Genomic DNA, 16,889 nt, shown 5'->3' with positions numbered 1-16,889 from the left:
CTCATTACCCCACCCCAATTATAAATCTTTGGTCCTTTCCCTCACCCACAATATTAATTATAAATCTTTGCCCTTTCCCCCTCACAAAATGTTAATACTAGTAAATCCCCTCATATAGCATTATTCTCCAACACAACAATATATTCTCTCTTTTTACATTATTCTTTTGAAGAACTAAATAAAACCATCATTTCTCCCTTCTAAACAACTCTCTCTCTTTGAGTCTTGGCTAGCTCCAAACAACACAATAGTTTGGAGACTAGCCAAAACCAGAAAAAAAAAAAAAATTATTTCGTCCTTCAACAATTTTCTTCAAATTCATTCAAGACGACGACGACCATCACCACCAGAAGTTTATCAATACGTTCATTATGACAAACAAACGAGAAAATAACAAGATCGAGTCAACAAGACCACCAAGTAATAAAACTATCAAGCGCGATCATCAAGAAAATCGTCAGGAGCCAAAGAGATTCAACGATGCAGGAGGTGTGTCAGGTGTGCATGTAGTGGGGCATGCAACCATGCATGTGCATAACGAGGGCGGGCCAATGAGGACAGATAATAATCCAGAAAATGGAAGAGAGAGATTGAAAAGACATAGAGTTGAAGTGGCAGGACATGTATGGATACCAGAAATTTGGGGACAAGAAGAATTATTAAAAGATTGGATTGATTGTAATGCATTTGATTCAACATTAATGAATAATAATAAAATAATGTCAGCTAAAAGTGCTTTGGTTGAAGAAAGAAGAAGATTGAGAATTGAAAATAGTTATTGAAATATGCTCCACAAAAAAAAAAAAGATGAGGTTTTTTTTTCAGAAAAAAGTTATTATTTTGAAAAAAATAATAATTATGATTTCTATTTTTTATGGTCTTTTTACTGTAGTTGATCTGTTTTATTATCATAATAATGTATTTCCATGTTGATATTAGCACTTTTGGTCCTTCTTGGATTATAGGTAAATTCTGATTTCGATCTGTGTAAGGTATATTTTATCGATAATTAATTTCGAAAATATGTTTTTTTGTTTGTGATTTTATGTAGAAAATATGTTATACTTGAATTTTGTTTTGTTATTGTTATAATTGTGCATTTTCATGTTAATACGAGCACTTTTGGTTCTTGGATTATTGTTAAATTTTGAATTCGATCTGTGTGATATATAGTTTGATATAGTTTATTTTTAATTAATTTCAAAAGTGTGATTTTTTGTGACTTTATGTAGATTGTTATCATTATAATTGTGTATTTCCATGTTAATATGAGCACTTTTGGTTCTTGGATTATAGGTAAATTTTGATTTCGAACTGTATGATATATGTTTTATCGTTAATTAATTTTAAAAATGTGTTTTTGTGACTTTATGTAGAAAATATGTTATCCTTGAATTCTGATTTGTTATTATTATAATTGTGTATTTCCATGTTAATACCAGCACTTTTGGTCCTTGGATTATAAGTAATTTCTGATTTCGATTTGTGTGATATATGATTTGGTATAATTTATCTTTAATTAATTTCAAAATTGTGTTTTTTGTTACTTTATATAGGAAATATGTTATTTGTTATCATTATAATTGTGTATTTCCGTGTTAATACGAGTACTTTTGGTTCTTCGATTATAAGTGAATACTGATTTCGATCTGTGTGATATATGGTTTGGTATAATTTTTCTTTAATTAATTTTAAAAATGTGTTTTTGGTGAGTTTATGTAGGAAATGTGTTATACTTGAATTCTGTTTTGTTATCATTATAATTGTGTATTTTCATGTTAATACGAGCGCTTTTGGTTCTTGGATTATAGGTAAATTCTGATTTCGATATGTGTGATATATGGTTTAGTGCAATCTGTCTTTTAATTAATTTTAAAAATGTGTTTTTGGTGAGTTTATGTAGGAAATATGTTATGCTTGAATTATTGTTTTATTATCATAATAATTGTGTATTTCCATGTCAATATTAGCATTCTTGGTCCTTAGTTTATAGGTAAATTCTGATTTCGATTTGTATGAAACACCTTACCTCTCAAATAGGACTTCCCGACATGAATCCAAAACAGTCGACAGGCCCCAAAATGAATACGGACATTGAATGAGAAATCAAAGAAGATTAGAAAAAGCCAAAATAGAATTTCAACATGAAATATAGATCACACAATGTGGTTGATGGAGAGATGCATCCATGGATGCTAAAGTCCAACTTGTCATACAACATGCATGAGAGTTAAAAAAAAAGGGCAGGCCGGTGCACTGAAGATTCCACCACAAGGGTGTCTTGTACGCAGTCTTACCTTGCATTTCTGCCAGAGGCTGTTTCCAAGGCTTGAATCTGTGACCTCCTGGTTACATGACCGCAACTTTACCGGTTACTCCAAGGCTCCCAAAATGTAAATGGTCCCAGCTTCAAGTCAGGGAGCATATGGTACAGGTTCGATATAATCCAATAGCTTTCGCTCAAAACCTGTTTATCTGTTGATAAATCTACTAAATACGTACATACAACCAAATGTTAATCCGGTAGCATAGCAAGGAATTGCCAGAAACTCATAAACTTCAAATTCTGGATACCATCTTTGTTGTAATGTTGACAGCAGATTTGTCATATAACATGCATAGGAATATCTTACAGAGATAGAGTACCAAATATTGAGAAAAATTGCATTTCCTCAGTAAAATATGTAGTAATGAATCACTGAGGATGGTAGGGGATATATAGGGTCCCTCTACCGTTAAGCAGAGGTCTTTGGTTCGAGCAAAAAAAAAAGGTAGTAATGATATTGCTATATATAGATTACGATGTGTGGCGTCTGTATCAGTTGTCAATATGCGGCCAGTGGCCACGGGCAAATAAATTCCCATATCTTCAATGTCCCATCATCACTGGCCGATGCCAAAAGCCTTTTATCCTGCAAGGTTTTGACAGAAGAAAGTTAATATATTGCAGGACAAAAAAGAATCTTGCTTTCGATTTTGTTAGGGAAATAGAAGAGAAGCTCAAAATAGGCAAACACGTAGCCACGAACAATGTGATGAAGAAAAAAAACTCGAATAAAGGGTCGTACTAAGACAGATACCAATCAAACTAAAGGGTAGTAAGCATTAGAGAGTGAATTCACCCTTGTAGTTGACAAAAACATTTTATCTCCTTGAAAAAACATACAACAACGATTGCAATGCCGAACATATTTTTTGTCCAAAGCACCATTTGTCAGCTCTGACATACACATCTTACCACCTATGTGGATCCGTAACAGGTGGAGTATTGTGACCGGCTTCATATGAACCAATATTTTTGATGTGGAGCACGAAATTTATGTCAAAGAATCAGGAAAATTGTGACACGTAGTAGATGAAACCATAACTTTAGAATGCAGTGTGTTCCAACGCTAAGAACCTTAAAGGTTGAATGCAAATGACTTTAATCCTAGATTCATCTATGATCGGTAACACGATTATTCCAGTGAGTGACTTACCCCAGAATGCCAATTCACAGAATTTATATTTGTTTCATGAGCCTTCTCCTTCTTCAAAAGTAGTTTAAATGTAAGTCCATCAACCTGTCATCGGAAAAAGTAAATTTATTATACCAAATAAGGCTGGAAGAGACGATATTAGATGATCACCATTAGCTTATATGGACAATATCATTCATGTGAATCTGGGGAAGTTTGTGTGCATCTCAACTAATTGATGGGGCAGCATGTATAGCTTACAATCAGAGGAAACCAAGATAATCTTGCCGGACAAAGATGGATCTGAAGGGTTCACACATAGTGTTGTAGAAGCACACCCCAAAATCGTCCCACTCCACAAGAAATTTGGGTTAATAGGAGGCGGTTTTTGGAGATGGAGCTCAAAACATGATCAAAAGATCAGTGTTTATGGAAAAAGCTATAGAATCGATTACTAGTAGTACCAGTTTAAAAGGCTCGTTGGAATTGATCCACTAAGGGATTAACATTATACGCAACATAAGCACCTGAAGTACTAAACGGTATAAGGGATATAGAAGGTTTTCCGATACCTCTTTGTCCTTATTCTCGATGAATACACGTATAGCATCATCAGCTCCTGAACTCGCAATTATATTTGGGTCCCGCTCATCCAGCACTACCCTACTGCGTAAATCTCTAACATATTAGAATATCAAGTATGTTAGCCTTCAGGAATGGCTATAATTTGCAAAAGAGATCAAACATGAACTCTAGACAGTAAAACAAGTTACGAAACTCTTGATTCATGGAAAATAGATGGTATATCGTAAACCCCCAACCACCACCACCACCCACCCAGATCCCCTGCTCAAAGAAAGGTAATATTAAGGAGTGCAAACAGAAAAAAACATATATTAGCCTGAGCATGATAACAAATAGATATAAAGTAGCTACCTCAACCAGTCAACTGAGAAAATTGTTGTGTCGTGATATCCAGATAGAGTGCAAGCACATACCCTAACAAGCACATAAAGGAGATGGTCGTAAATCAGGAGTTGGAAAACATAGTAATTACAACAACATACGGAATACCCAGTGTAGTCTCACACAGTAGGATCTTCGGGGGGTAGAGAGGTTGTTTCAAATAGATCCTAGGCTCTGAAAACTTAGTAATTGCTGATAACGATTACATCAAACATAGTTTATTAAACAAATGAAGACCGCTCTTGGATTGAGGATAAAAATAGCCAAAGCACTAAATGCAGTCTCTTAGGAGAACAAAAATATTTGTCCACCCGAATGCATCACCCTTTCTTTTGAAAAAATAAGAATACACAAAGGCTTATAATTCCACAGCAATGAAAGCACCTTTTCACTCTTTCATACACTAGGAGATATGTAAGGTCTTTCAATTCGTCAAAGCTTAAGCTTAAGACCTGTATTCCCCGGCAAGGCAAAGACTGCCCCTTTGTTTCAGGGCACCACCACTGTCACGTAGAATGGGTTGAATGCGCGGAGATAACCCCGAAAAGACCGTTGCGTGCTTTGAGGCATCCGGAGGCTTACATTTACCCAGAGGATAAACAAGGATGGCTTCTTAAAGCACCGTGCTCCATTACACTGGTGGTTGCAAACACTTCCGTGTGCTAAGTTAATAGAAAAATATATGGAGAACAGAAATTCCCCGGGATTCAAAATGTGACTTGGATCAAGCCTTGAGCCTAGGAGAGGTGGGGGGAGGGGGTTGCGGACACAAATCGACCATTTTTCCTTGCAGCATAGTTCTCATGTGCGCATGAGGCCAATCCTCTTTCCCTTCTGAGACGTAAAGCCAGACTCTATAAGTCCGTGAATCAACTATATAAGATAGCATTATTCTTATGAAAGTGAAGATAAGATGGGGCTTACCAATGGCCAATAAAATCCGTGAGATAGAGTTTATCTGTTTCGCAAATCCATATCTTAATGGTAAGATCATCACTGCAAGTTAGAGAATTCAATGGAAGATCTGTTTAGTAGTGACTAAAACACATATCCTATTTAAGATACACCCAAGACTTGAGAGCGTATATTCTAAAATGAATTCAGCAGAAAAGAAAGCCATACCTGCAAGATACCATATATTCTCTATACTTACTGACAGAGAGAGACCGCACAGTAGATGTATGTCCGCTGAAAGTTCAACAATGTAGTGGCATAAGCTCCCAAACAATCTTAAACGACGTTACTGATTGCCTTCTTGGCCAAACTTCCAAAATCTAATTATTTTGTGCAGTGTTTTTAGAAAAGTTACTTTTGACGATTAGAAGCTTGTTTTTGGCTAATTAATTTGAAAAACACTTTTGTCCTATGTTGCTTAGACTCTCCAAAAAATTATTGCCACACCTATATCAAACCGCCCAAAAATGCACAATTTTGGAAGGATCCGGTACACACCATCGGCATTTAAAGAGTCGGAGCAACATAGCTTTTGCCAATATTAGAGCAATAATTTGTGTTTGATCATGGTTCCAAAGAGTGCCTCCGTGGGAAACTACCTTTTTCCGTTTCTGCAGCTACTCAAAAACACGATAACTTAGGCCAAAGGCCACGAGGAAATACAAAAAACCCAGTAAAAATGCAGTCAAGACACTACAAATTTGATAAACAAAGTAATATGACATTGTTCAGGTGTACATTTTTTGCTCCTCCAGTAAATAAAATAAAGTCAAGGTTTTGTAATGCCCAATAATGATTCTTACCTGTCAGACTCACCCAAATTTATAATACAATTCCAAACACCGTCGTTATCACGTCTCTCTCTCCAAGCCTAAAGTTTTCAAGCAACACTAAAGATTAGATATTTTCACTAGCAAAGGATCGAATTCCATTCACTACCAATTCTCTGCCTTACACGTAATAGAGGTATGAAAAGCAAGCACGCAAGAATTTCTCAAAGCAAGTAACACACGACACGCACACAACGTGAAGTTAAACATCAAATATATACCTTAATTGTGTTATCACAACTAGCCGAGAATAGATCATCATAATACCATTCAACAGTATTAACATCGTCTGTGTGTCCTTGTAACACTGTAGCACAATCAAACTCATCTCCGGGCAAAACTTCCCATACCCAGACTGACTTATCACCTCCACACGTCGCAAGAAGTTGCCCTCTTTCATTCCAGGAAACACTTCTCACTTCATTTTCATGACCCTGGACATTATCCAGCATAAGAAATGTAAGAAAGCAGACAGGATTTTAGTATCTAAATTAGGATCACGAATCAATAAAAGGCAAATCAAAACAACTCCGCAGTTGTAAATTCCCTTATTCTGCTGACAAATTGTCTGAAGTTTGTGTTGCAGTATTTACAGAGAGTTAATTTCTCATATCGTCAGTCAACTAAGAGCATTTCACTCAGAAAGTCGTTGTACCTTCAAAGTGTAGATACACTCATATGCATGAACCCCGTCATCTTTCCAAATGACAGTGGTGGCATTAGAGCAAGCTGCTGCCAACAATTTGCATTCTGGTGACCAAGCACAGGATCTAACCATAGATGATACCTCCAAAACAGCCTGCAAACGTGGGGTTTACCAAAAGTGTAGATAAGCTAAAAAGTGCTTATACGTCCATTTGACCAGTTTATAAGTTTAGCCAAACACCCTCTAAATTTACAAGTTTTTGAAAGAAAATTAAGGGAATTTTAGTCATTTTTAACAAAAGAACAACTTATCAAAACTTTTTTAGCAAACACATCAACTGCTTATTAAGAATTTCAGCATTTCTATCCCAAACACGTAAGTATTTATTTATAAAACGCATAATAAATAAACAAACACTCAAACTTGACCTCAGTTGGCAAATATACACTCCAACTTTGACTCCGCACATCTAGACACCTCAATCGTCTCCACTGTATCAGTAAATTCTCCAACTTACAAGATAATAATCTAGATGCCTCCCAAGGGTTGTCCATGGTATACAATAGGGACAAATGGAGATTCTAGTTGCCAATGGAGACCAAGTAGTGATGTCTACATGTGCACTCTCATCGCTCGTTTGGTACGAGGGATAACTGATATCTAATCTTGAGATTAATTTTAGGATGATTTTATCCCATGTTTGGTTGGGATAAAATCATGGAATAACTTATCGCCAAATTAGTTATCTTGGGATTGTAATATTATTTTTGTCCCACGTTAATGGTGGGATAACAATCCGGGATAATTAATCCCAAAATAATTTATTCCCAACTAGACGAGCCCTCAAAGTGTTTACTTGTCAGTTGAAGTCAAATTTGAGGCGTTTATTTATATATTATGCCTTTATAAAATCAGTTTCAACACTTAAGCTTCACACTCCCTCCGTTTCAAAAAAATTGTCTATTTTGACTTGGCACGGAGTTTAAGAAAATAAAAAAAACTTTTGAATCTCGTGATCTTAAATTAAAGTTATATCAAATGTACCAAATTACCTTTTGATCTTGTGGTCTTAAAATGTCACGTGAAAAGTTGTAATTCAAGTATTGTCAAACAAGGAAAAGGTCATTCTTTTTGAAACTGACTAAAACGAAAAGTAGGTCATTCGTTTTAAAACGAAGGGAGTAGTTATTTACGATCAACTAATCCAAACAGGCTCCTAATTAAAAAATTCACACTTGATTTTTTTCCTTTTTTGGATACCCATGGTACCCATGGTGTCAAGGCCAGCTATTGTGACCTAGACTAAATCCACGGGATACTTACCACCTCTTGCCAGCAACAGATATCATCAGGTAACATTAAACATGATTCATTCGCTAATGCATTTCCCAAATTATTAAATTTATTATTATTCAAAAGGTAATATGGTAAAATTATCCCTATCATTTACTACTTCTTAATTCATGTGCCAATAAGAAAGCGGACAAGTAAAAATGGACGGATGGAGTAGATTTTTTTTATATAACAGTAGTGTCAAGGCCAGCTTTTGTGACCTATACTAAATACAAGGGATACCTACCACCTCTCACCAGCAACAAATATCAGGTAACTTATAACCTTACAAATGAACAAAATTGAAATGAAAAAAATAAATCAAACCTCTTGCGACCTATACTTAATCCACAGAATACCTACCACCTCTCACTAGCAACAGATATCAGGTAACTTATAACCTTACAGATGAACAAAATTGAAATGAAAAAAAAAATCAAACCTCTAGTAATCCATACTAAATCCATAGAATACCTACCACCTCTCACCAGCAACAGATATCATATCAGGTAACTTATAACCTTACAAATGAACAAAATTGAAATGAAAAAAGAAATCAAACCTTTTGCGACCAATACTAAATCCATAGAATACCTACCACCTCTCACCAGCAACAGAGGTAACTTACAACCTTACAAATGAACAATTTTGAAATGAAAAAAAATCAAACCTCTTGCGACCTATACTAAATCTATCGCCTCTCACTAACAACAGATATCAAGTAACTTATAAACTTACAACTGAACAAATTGACATGAAAAAAAAGAAAATCAAACCTTTTGCAACCTATACTAAATTCATTACCACCGCTCACCAGCAACAGATATCAGACAACTTATAACCTTACAAATGAACAATTTTGAAATGAAAAAAAGAAATCAAACCTCTTGTGACCTATACTAAATCCATAGGATACCTACCACCTCTCACCACAGATATCAGGTAACTTATAACCTTACAAATGAACAAATTGACATGAAAAAAAAAGAAAATCAAACCTTTTGCGACCTATACTAAATCCATTACCACCTCTCACCAACAACAGATATCAGGTAACTTATAACCTTACAAATGAGCAATTTTGAAATGAAAAAAAAGAAATCGAACCTCTTGTGACCTGTACTAAATCCATAGGATATCTACCACCTCTCACCAGCAACAGATATCAGGTAAATTATAGTAATAACCATACAAATGAACAATTTTGAAATGAAAAAAAAAAAAGAAAACAAACCTTACACACGAATGAACCAGAGAGATTCTGTTCCCAGACTCGTACAGTTTTATCATCACTACACGATGCGATTACATCCGGAGAACCCCATACCCCGGTACCCTTCTTCCAAGCAATGCCTAAAACCTTTACCAGTGTGTCCTTCAAGCTTTTGAATATCCTTCAATTCAAAATCATCATGTTGAAATTGATCATCGCGGTGGAATTTCCGCGGTGAAATTAACAATTTTTCTTAATAAATCTAGCAAGTTATTTTCAGATTTTTTGGGGAAATTTAGCAGATTTTGGTGTATCTTTGAGTCTTAAGAGGAAGTGTGAATGGAGATGAAAAGGAATATTTATAGGTTTAGGAAGTTAGTTACTAGCTTTATAAGCTCAGTTAGACCCCTATAGTTTTTAAAATGATAGTTAGACCCCTATGGATTTTAAAATGACATGTTACGTAAACAATGTAATACATAAATAGATACTTAAAGTTAGTCTCAACTAGCAGGTAGGAACTCAGACTTTGAGAGTGCACGCTTATTGTATCCAGGGACGGACCTATGACCATCTTTTTGGTGCTCCGACGCTGGTTAAATTTGAGGCAGGTTAGGTATAATTATATGAAAAAATGCATAAAAGTTGGTATAAGACATAGAAAAACACCAAGTAAATCAAGAAGATATTTAGTGCTTTAGTTTTCAAGTAAACATTAAAACTTTGAACAACAATATACGTGTTTGAACCTCCCAAGCACCCACGATCCCTAAATCTTGGGTCCACCACTATTGTGCCTTATGGATACGTGATGCTGATGTGACACATAAATTTTGGAGGAGTTTAGATAGATCGTTTTGTAACAGAGGAGATGAGTTGAGGTGTCTGAATGTATATTTCTCAAAGTTTGAGTGTTTACGTGTCAGTTGAGGTGAAGTTTGAGTGTTTATTTATATTGTAAAAAACATACGTAAACAAACACTCAAACTTGATCTCGACTGTCAAGTAAACAATTCAACTTTGAATATGCATATCTAGATATCTCAAGTCGTTTCTACTGTACTAGTTGAAATTTACATACCTCCAAAATTTATTTATCATGCGAACATCAACATTGGATGCCCGCGAGACATAGTACAGATAAATTGGAGTATCTAATTATGAGTCGAGGTGTTTAGATGAACAGTCTCAAAGATGAAGCACTTATTTGGAAGTTGAGATTAAATTTGAATAATTGTTTAATAACTTTTTATAATTCAAATAGTATAATGATCTTAGAATAAATATGTTAAAATAATAAAAGAATTTTGGGTCTTAATTTTGAGTCTTTACTATAATTAAGAGTATCATCTAAATTAGGACATTTACCTTAATAAAAAATCTTATCTAATTTAGGTAATTTTTACTATAATAAAGAGAAATTAATTACTTGACTATTATAGCTGATTTTGACTTTTGAGGTGATCTATTTGTGTAAATAAGTCCATGTATAATTTTCTTTTTTATGTGGGGTCTATTGTTTTTTACTTTTCTTTTTGTGTGAATGAGATTTAATTTCATGATTTTTGAATTAGCTAATCAATAACATAGATTTTATCTTAAAGAAATACATGTATACTGTTTAATATTGTCAAATAAACATTGCATATAGACATGTTTGATATTCATCATATTTCAAGGCAATAAACTTATAAAATCGATCAGAAATTCTATCTTACAGGCAATGATAATAAGAACTTAGATATGTTATTCATAAGACAGACTTAATAACTTTTGACAGATGTTTAAAATATTTTATGACAGTGAATCTGTTTGATTGACCATAAATTCTATCTTACATGCAAATGTTAGAAAAGGCGACAAAAATTTAAGATCATACACTTTAATAGATAAAAGAGTTAGGGCAAAACGCATGTTTAACATGCAAAACTAGGCGCGTCCAGCTTAAAATCTAAATACATAATACATAAATATAACCTTAAACTTTGACAGTGCACAAATATGATATTTAACTATTCAAAACTGCATAAATATAACCTTTAAATGACTTTTCACTATTATTTTTTAATTATTTTTGGCTCAAAGATGAAAATGACATCTAATTTCTTTTGTCATTGCAGAAAAAAGCAATATTGAAGATTTATTAATTAGGTGGGTCAGCCTCATACGAAAAAATTGCGCGGGTATGTATATATATTATAAAGCAGAGGAGAATTTAAATTATATAATATATCTAAATATAATTTATTTAAATATTAAATTAAAGATGAAACTATACTAATAATAAAAAAATTATAGTTTTAATAAAATGTTATTAAATTAACGTTATTAAGAATAGTAGTAGTAGTATATTAAATTAGCGTTATTACAATGTTATTAAATTAACGTTATTAAAATATTATTAAATTAATGCAGGGGCGGACCTACGTGGTTGCCATGGGGTTCACCTGAACCCCCTCGGTAAAAAAAATACGTTATCTATATAAGGTAGAAAATCTATATGTATGTATGTATGTTAATGTTGAACCACATGAAACAAGACACTTAGATAGTCCAGTGGTGTTATTTGCTCTTCCTGGGCGCTTCCTTCAGCTTATTGCGCGGGTTTGATTTTTTAATTAAAAAAAAAGTTAGATGTTGCAGCTATAGAAATAAAATAATAATAATAATAAAAATAATAATAATAATAATAAAAACGATGCCTTTTTAACACAAAATTTTGACAGTGCACAAATATGACCTTTAATTATTTAAAACTGCATAAATATGACCTCCCTCCAAATCAACCCTTTTAACGATGTGGCACCGTGTGATTGGATTACCTTTCCACGTAGGCGCGAGTAAAACTCACGGATGGAATTATAAAATTAGAGGTCATATTTGTTCAGATTTTGAATAGTTAAAGGTTCTATTTGTGCACTATCAAAGTGTAAGATCAAAGTTCTAATTTGGTATCAAATTTAAAATTATTTTTATGTATTAACTCTAAATAAAATTTTAAGATCGAGTATTTGAGAGAAAAAATTTAATACCGAACACTTTAAATGACTTGCACATAATTTTGTGGTTAATAATATTCTAATCCCTCATATCAAACTAGCTCTAAAAATTAATATTAATATTCTACCTATAAAGTGCCAATACATCAACTAAAAATTGTTCAATTTCTTTTACTTCATAGTCTTAGCATAACTGATAAAATTATTACATACGTAGTCAGTTAAATACATGCATAATCAGTAGATTTTTATAGTTCCACTTTTTTCTCGAACGAGCTTAGTGGTTGGTGCTGACCTTTTGCAGCCCATATGCACACCAACTGTTTGTTATAATGCCTAGCTGATACAATTCAAAATAAACTTCAACAACTTTCAGTATATTTTTTTTTTAACAATCGTAATGTCTGGACTAGCTTTTGTGCATGTCCACTAAATCCGCGAAACTCTTGTCATCTCTCACTCATAACAAATATCACGTAACTCTGTCCACTAATGCTAGAACATATGTATAGTGTCTGGATCAGTTTTCACGCACCTTGACTAAATCCACAGGATACCTGCCATCTTCACTGGCAACATATATCACGTAATTCTTTCTACTAACGCTAGAACATATCCATAGTGTCTGGACCAACTTTCATGAACCTCGACTAAATCTAGAGATACCTGCCATCTGCACCAGCAATATATATCATGCAACTCTATCCAGCAATGCTAGAACAGATAAGAAGAATCACCTAGTGTTGTTTTGTCTCCATTGGAATTCAAACCTGAGACCTCGTGCTTTCAACTCACTTAATTGACCACGAGGCTGCACCATATTTTGCATTCGGTCGCTTTTTAGAATGTTCCGTAGACGAGTTGTATCAATATTAAATCTTGGTAGCAATGCAGCATTATCAACTATAAGTAAATCAGCAATGGAAGCTCTACCAAGAAAGCTGAAAAAGGCGGAAAAGAAGCCGTGGGTGACGAGTATTCACGAGCTTAAGCGGAGAGGAAGAGTGGACAAACAAGAGAGAAGAGTGGTACGTGAAGTTGCATTGCAGCCACCGGAAAATGGACTGTTAGTTGAAAAGCTAATACCAGTTGCTCATCAGGTTTTAGCTTCAAGAAATCAGTTGTTAGCTTGTGTTTCGAGGATATCGGAGGATATTCCTATTTATTTTTGCAGGTAAAGATTCATTTTGCATTTAAACTTACTTGATTGCAACTGACATGTAAAAGATCTTAAATCCTATGGTAGCGGTTTATTCTAGGAAGAAAAACGTACTCTTTCCCACTCTTGGTGGCTTCCCCTCTATGGTGTTAATGGTCAAACACACGCCTAAAAGTCACACCTTGATAGTGAGTTGGAACTAATCATATGTAAAAGATTTTACATCCTATGGTAGTGGTTCCTTCAAGTAAGGAAAAGGGACTATTTAGTCTCTTCCACGCCTGGTGACTTCCCCTCTATGGTGTTGATGGTCAAAAACACGCCTAAAAGTTGCACTTTAATAGTGATTTGGAACGAATTATATGTAAAAGATCTTACATCCTATGGTAGTGGCTCCTTCGAGTAAGGAAAAGGGACTCTTTAGTCTCCTCCACGTCTGGTGACTTCCTCTCTATGGTGTTAATGGTAAAAAACACGCCTAAAAGTCGCACTTTGATAGTGTGTCGAAACTAATCATATGTAAAAGATCTTACATCCTATGGTAGTGGTTCCTTCGAGTAAGGAAAAAGGGCTCTTTAGTCTTTTCCACGTTTGGTGACTCCTCTTCGGTGGAGTTAATGGTCAAAAACATCCGTGACAGTCGCACTTTTATAGTTAATGGAAGCTTACTTTATGTCTGGTTAGTAGGATTTTTTTGCTTGCGAAGGGACTAGCCCATGTTAGACTGAGAAGTTAGAGTTTGTAACTGAAGTCTTTATCTTTTTCGCGAGTCCCACAACCGCCAACTATCAGCTTTTTTACCTTTTTCAACCTAAACTATCACCATTCTCACTTTTCCTATCTGAATTCTGAATCATAACAAATTTTGAATTAAAACACACCGCGAAGCTAGCTAGGACAATTTCTAGTTGTTCCATTTTTCTACCTGAATTATCACTATATACTCAACTAGGTGAGTTTTAACACATAGTCGTCATAGTTCAGGTAAGATAAGGGAACAACTGATAGTTAAGGTGTGAAATTCGCGGAAAAATGATAGTTCAGGTGTTTTTATGGCAATTAACTCTATGTAAACCGGAACTCGGTTTTAGTAGAAGAGAAGCATGGAGAAAATATGGCGAATTGTTGCTGATAGTATTACCGGGCAGAGCGTATTTTTGTGAAGGAAAACTGATCTGAAGTCCCAATAAAGGTGTACGGTTGTGGACTTGTGGTAGATTGAGGATTAGCTTACTATTAGTCAGATATGATACTCGTTACTTATTGTTATGCAGAGACTTAGCTAAGAGCACAACGCGATAGAAGTAAATGATCCTTATAGGCGATATCAACCAGTTCAGATTAAACTAGTTATCAAGATATGTGAGATTAAGAATCCTAATTTCTGTAGAAGGCAAATTACTTGGTAAGGGGTTCGATAATATTTGGTTCAAGTTGAAAAAAAAATGTTTTGACGTGAATTTCGCTTAGAGAAAAGTTGAAATTTTGTGAGTGGCTAAAACATAACGGATATAGAAGATTCATATAGCTGACTCCTGCTGATTTGGAGTCGAGGTCTAGTTAATCGATGGAAGATTATCTGGCAACTCATTATGAAATGCGACAGTTAAAATCGTTGTGATCTCTGTCCTTTTTTGCAGCTTATGTACTGAAGTTCATGTTGGTCATCCACCACATAAGATCAGAACTTGCAACGTTAGCGGCAGTCAGAAGAACAAAGAACATACATGGAAAAGAGGGGGCGTAGATCATGTATTACCTGTCGTAGAATCTTTTCATCTCTACGACAGGTTGGGAAGAGCAGTTTCACATAATGAACGACTTCAAGTTGATCGCATCCCAGCCCTTGTGGAATTGTGCATTCAGGCTGGTGTGGACTTACCTGAATATCCAACCCGAAGAAGGAAGTTCCCCGTTTACCGGGTTGCTGGAAAACTCATAGATTTTGAGAAGAGGTTTCCCAAGGATGATTTTTCCGAGAAGGACATAGAGTCTTTTCGGTCTAGGGGAACTATTAAGAAGCCCATCGGAGATGAAAATCATTTGAATTTACCCTATGATGACATAAAAGGTATGTTTTATGTTACTACAATGCTTTTTCTTATAATTGTTGTCATTTCTCAATGTGAACTATTAAGAGGCGCACCGGAGATGAAACTTATTTTGAATTTGCACTGAGTTTAAGAAAGTAAAGACGGCTTTTGAATCTTGTGGTCTTAAACTAAATATCCTTTAGTGCTCTTAAACATGTCATGTGAAAGTTGAAATTAAAGAGTTGCCAGAATAGGAAAGAGACATTCTTTTTAAAATGAACTAAAAAGGAAAGCAAGACAAACAAATCGAAATGAAGGGTGTATTTCTTATGGTATGCCGAACCTTTTAGTTTGATTTTCCGCTACTTTTTATCTCTTCACCAGGATTCGCTGTGCGAGGAGTGGAAGCTTGGGAAATTTTGCGTACTGGAGCCATACAACTCATGCAAACGTATGGTGTTCAAACATGTGGATATTGTCCCGAGTTGCAAGTTGGTCCGAAGGGTCATCGGGTTAGGCAATGTCAAGCCTTCAAGCACCAGATGAGGGATGGACAGCATGCTTGGCAAGAAGCAACGATAGACGATCTTCTCGCTACTGTATATGTCTGGCATGTGCGAAACCCACACGCTGGTGACCTTTTGGTAGATTCTTTGAAGAGGTATTACGGAAAGTTACCTGCGGTCCTTGAACTGTTTAGTCAAGCTGGAGCACAAGTCGGAGATGATTACTATCGCATGATGAGGGAAGATGTCGTAGTTCCTGAACTAGATGAAGAAAAATTTGTTGTATAAAGCTCTGAAATGCTGGCCAACATATTGCCAGAGGAAAAGGATCATTGAACCGAGCTTGTTGTTTCGTTGGTTTGATTGTTGCTGGCGAGGATTACCCAAGACTATCGTTGCAAGGGCTCGTTGATTGTTAGGGTAATCTACGCGGATTCTGGGAGTTGGAAATTCAACTTCACATGAACCTTAAAGAATGTTGTGAATACATGTAAAAGAAGTTTGTCGTGTTAAACAAGAATGTAAACAAGGCCATAGTTAATTTATTAGTCCTTCGTCTCAATTTATGTGGCATAATTTTACTATGCATGGAGTTTAAAAATCGAAAACATTTGGAATTTGTAGCTTTCTGTCTATAAAGCATGTCATTAAGGGCACAACGCACTAAGCTCCCACTATGTATGAAGTACCGAGAAAGGCCGGGCCGGGCCGGACCACAGGGGTCTATTGTATGCTATCTTCCCTTGCATTTCCGCAAGAGGTTGTTTCCACACCTCGAACCCGTGAGCTTCTG

The 16,889-nt window shown here is 35.2% G+C and overlaps 1 protein-coding gene and 1 pseudogene across 1 annotated transcript; one reads left to right on the top strand and one right to left on the bottom strand.

Annotated features, from left to right (window-relative positions):
* Positions 1-209: 209 nt before the first annotated feature.
* LOC107843210 lies at positions 210-13,227 on the bottom strand (annotated as a pseudogene).
* LOC107843211 (APO protein 3, mitochondrial) lies at positions 12,331-16,678 on the top strand. The gene is made up of 3 exons (XM_016687441.2): positions 12,331-13,572; positions 15,198-15,628; positions 15,975-16,678. The coding sequence occupies exons 1-3, from the start codon at positions 13,244-13,246 to the stop codon at positions 16,382-16,384; spliced, it is 1,170 nt and encodes a 389-aa protein (XP_016542927.1). The 5' UTR covers positions 12,331-13,243; the 3' UTR covers positions 16,385-16,678.
* Positions 16,679-16,889: the final 211 nt, after the last annotated feature.

The sequence above is a fragment of the Capsicum annuum genome, chromosome 9 (assembly GCF_002878395.1).
Source record: "Capsicum annuum cultivar UCD-10X-F1 chromosome 9, UCD10Xv1.1, whole genome shotgun sequence".
NCBI lineage: Eukaryota > Viridiplantae > Streptophyta > Magnoliopsida > Solanales > Solanaceae > Capsicum > Capsicum annuum.
Note: the sequence above shows the minus strand (reverse complement) of the source record. Positions and strands in the feature narration are given on the sequence as shown.

Excerpts from the sequence above, each read along its gene's own strand:
- LOC107843211 (XM_016687441.2), top strand. The coding sequence starts at position 13,244 with ATGTTCCGTAGACGAGTTGTATCAATATTAAATCTTGGTAGCAATGCA. Across the intron at positions 13,573-15,197 it reads ATTCCTATTTATTTTTGCAG|CTTATGTACTGAAGTTCATG; the intron begins GTAAAGATTCAT and ends CCTTTTTTGCAG. Across the intron at positions 15,629-15,974 it reads ACCCTATGATGACATAAAAG|GATTCGCTGTGCGAGGAGTG; the intron begins GTATGTTTTATG and ends TCTCTTCACCAG.